The 3,384-nt window shown below is 41.3% G+C and overlaps 1 protein-coding gene across 1 annotated transcript in view; it reads right to left on the bottom strand.

Moving 5' to 3' along the window:
• Positions 1-1,860: 1,860 nt before the first annotated feature.
• Positions 1,861-3,384, bottom strand: part of LOC147019892 (synapse differentiation-inducing gene protein 1-like) — a 42,083-nt gene continuing 40,559 nt past the window's right edge. The window contains exon 3 of the mRNA XM_085894713.1: positions 1,861-2,427. Within this exon, the coding sequence (XP_085750839.1) occupies positions 2,287-2,427 (141 nt within the window). The 3' untranslated portion in view covers positions 1,861-2,286. The remainder of the gene's footprint in view (positions 2,428-3,384) is intronic.

Raw genomic sequence — 3,384 nt, 5'->3', positions numbered from 1 at the left:
CCTGCGTGCTCTTGTTCAACTCGAAGTGGAGCAGATTCGAGAGTCATGCTCGAAGCTCGTCGAGCTGTATCGGGAAGATATATCACCTGACCTCACAGAAGAAATGATTCAGTTCCAAGCCATGATGAAGGAGTCAGAGCCAGACTCGGGCCGTACTGAACTTGAGATGTACAGTTTTCTCATCGAGCGAAAACTCACCGATACTTTCCCAAACGTGGAAGTGCTGCTTCGGAGTTACCTCTCGCTGATGGTGTCGAACTGCTCCGGGGAGCGCTCGTTTTCGAAACTCAAGCTTATCAAGAACCATCTTCGCTCCACGATGGGGCAGCAGAGACTGGTCAATCTGACCATCATTTCAACCGAATCCGATGTGCTCAATTCCATGCAGGTTGACAGTATCATATCCGAGTTCGCTGCCGCAAAGTCGCACAGGAAGCTTGTCCATTGATTAAGGCACCGTGTGTATGTTCATTGATGTGGATGACACTGCCGTATATTTGCGGTCGCTGGAAGTCGGCTATTAATCACCATTTCGGATTTCTCTTGTCCAGAGGGTTTTTAGAAGTAAGAAGATTTTTAGTCGAAGTTCATAGTATGATTAATGACAGCGCGTTGTTTGTTATTTTCTTATATTGGTCCATCTCTATCTCTTACTCTTGCAGCAAACAGCATTTTTGTCATTTGATTTTAGAATGAGCTCAGGGATAAGTTAGCAGCCATATCAATAACAATCTGTCCATCTTGTCATATTGTCAGATTTAATTGTAATTTGTGAACATATATGCCAAATCATTCCTGATCAGGATCTGCCAAATCTATAGATACAAGTTCAATTGTTGATGAAAAAGCAGTTATAATTTAAGTTGTTGATTAATCTCCAAATTTGGGGGCCCCCCACAATCATTGTGCCCATGGCCCCCCACATGGTAAATCTGGCCCTGGTCCCATGTACTGTGTTAGTGGTCAGTAAAGTGCTTGTTAAGTTTGCTCTGTGTCTCTTTTCTCTGATCTCATTGCTCTACAAATTGCTTAACCCTCATTTTTCCCTGTGCCATTGGAGTCCTTATGCTCCCTCCCCCTTTTTTTCCTGCTCCTCACTTGTGTAATTGAACCTGTTCTTGTTGAACCCATTTCCGATCTGTCTGCATCCATCTTTTCTACCATTGGTCGAGCACTGTCCACACGTAGATAGCTTGGGAGGTTGACATTCCCGACGGTTCGGTTTTCACGGTCCAGCGTGTGCTCGTGTTACAGCTCGGCCGCATTCAAGATCACCATATAAGGTAAGTAGCACATTTGCTGAGGGTGCGTTCACCGGTCAAGGGGCCATGGGACCCCCAGTTAAACAGTTGTTAGACGAACAAACACTGGGACTCGTGGTCGCTCGATTGGTGTTCGTAGTTGTGTCGCAACCCACAGTGGGGTGAAGTTATTCACTTCCAGTGGCCTCAGGTCTGGGTGAGTTTGAAAGAAACCGGGAATTTCTCCCTCGTAGTAGCCTCGAGCCCCGAGACTGTAACAATACTTTGCCAAAATGGGTGCAGAGCCCACTTCGCAGGGTGCACAGCATGCCACGATCATGATTTTATGGTTAAATAAACCACAGACTTGCATTCTTCATTAAAGTACATTATATTATAAATACCGGATGTTCATTCAGTGATGGTGTAAACCCCAAAGGCATATTCTATGGATGTTCGTGTTGAAATTGAGGTAATGAAGAGTGAAAACTGCGCTTTCACCTATTGGGCATAGTCTTGCACTTTATTCTAAATAAATACATACATTATATACAATGTTGGTCGTTGTAGTAATAACGTGAAGACACAGCTGTATATCCATATATATATATATATATATATATATATATATATATATTACAATACATACACTTGTGAAAAAAAATTACTTCATGTGAAACCGACATGCATTGATTGCTTCATACTGAATAGGTGTGTGATGGTTGTAGCTCAGTGAACGAGCCAATGGCCCCCAAAACGCGACACCCCTCTACACCTTCCCCACTACCCCTCAAATCGCAATCCTGATTGTTTACTTCCTTTGAATATAAGGATTACGGTATTGTCTTTAATTATTACCAAAATAATTGGGAAATTTATATGTGTTTGGGTCGTCACATGTATGAACATTGTTGTAATTATCAGGTTCGTTTCTGTTTCCATTATTCGTTATTAACATTTTGTGAATCATGTGCCAAAAAGTGGAACATTTATTGGTTGAAATGAAAAACATCAGATATTTCTAACAACCCAACTTGCAGCTGAGTTAGTCAATTAGGTAAGAGATATATTCGCAGGGGAAAGGTGTGTTTGCCACACCGGGATGACAGTTTATAGCTGTGTCAGGATTCGAGCCCAGGTTAGACAGCTTCGAAGCGGTATGCGTACTTCTGGAGTGTCGGCCATCCTGCCCAGCCACACACAGGAGCGTCACGATAACCACAAATAAAACCACTGGTTGTCCATTACTCACTCGTCACTTTACAATGTGAAAATGTAGGGGATCAGAGTTTTAAAAATCAAAAAGAGGAGCAGTAAAGGCAGGGAAAAGGATGGGATGGAAGATAAAACAATACTATATAAACAGTAAATGAATGAAACATTTTGTATAAATACATTTTAAAAGAAAATATTAATCAAATAAAAAAATGATTTAATATGTTGTCATGTCATGTAATGTGTGACGAGAGTTATGACAATGTGATCATGCATGAAATCCTCCAGCAAGAGAAGTTTTGACGAAACTCAGTGGTAAGTGGTGTGTGTGTGTGTGTGTTTCATCCAATGAGTGAATGACGTGGTATGCAGTACGCACCACCTCTTCCCGTGGATGGTTTTCTGCAACATCAATGATCAGTCGTTAACAGCCATGTGCCACGTCAGCACAAAATTCAAAGAGAAGCGACCCGAAAATTAATGCGTTTCTGTTTACTGGCCTTCATCAACCCCACCATACTGGCCTGATAAGGTGTCTCATCTGAAACCTTATTCAATAAATCACCCTTTAGTTGCTGTGGTGACACAAATTTGAGCCCCATCACAGTGATCACCACGCAAATTTGAATAAGAAAATATTAATGAGTAAACAGTAAAGGGTGAAATATATTTTAGCAAAAGTATCCGTCCCCAGTGACAGAAAAAGTTTAAGTTAATCTTTCAATTTAAACTGTTTCATGGACTTCAAAAATTAATTGTGTTGCACTCTCGGTTTCACTGAGAGTCAAAGCTCTGAGCTACTTTTACCACCCACCACAAAATGGCGGTGCAACATCGGGCGGCGGAGGCTGTATTTGTCTAAATAGAGGGCAAAATATATTTTAAATAGAGTGTTACTCCACAAAGATGTGTATTAAATCTACTTTAA

The sequence above is a fragment of the Eptatretus burgeri genome, chromosome 9, assembly GCF_056783735.1.
Source record: "Eptatretus burgeri isolate ZD-2024b chromosome 9, Ebu_testis_v1, whole genome shotgun sequence".
In the NCBI taxonomy this organism is placed as follows: Eukaryota; Metazoa; Chordata; class Myxini; order Myxiniformes; family Myxinidae; genus Eptatretus; species Eptatretus burgeri.
This window is presented reverse-complemented; position numbering and strand designations above follow the sequence as displayed.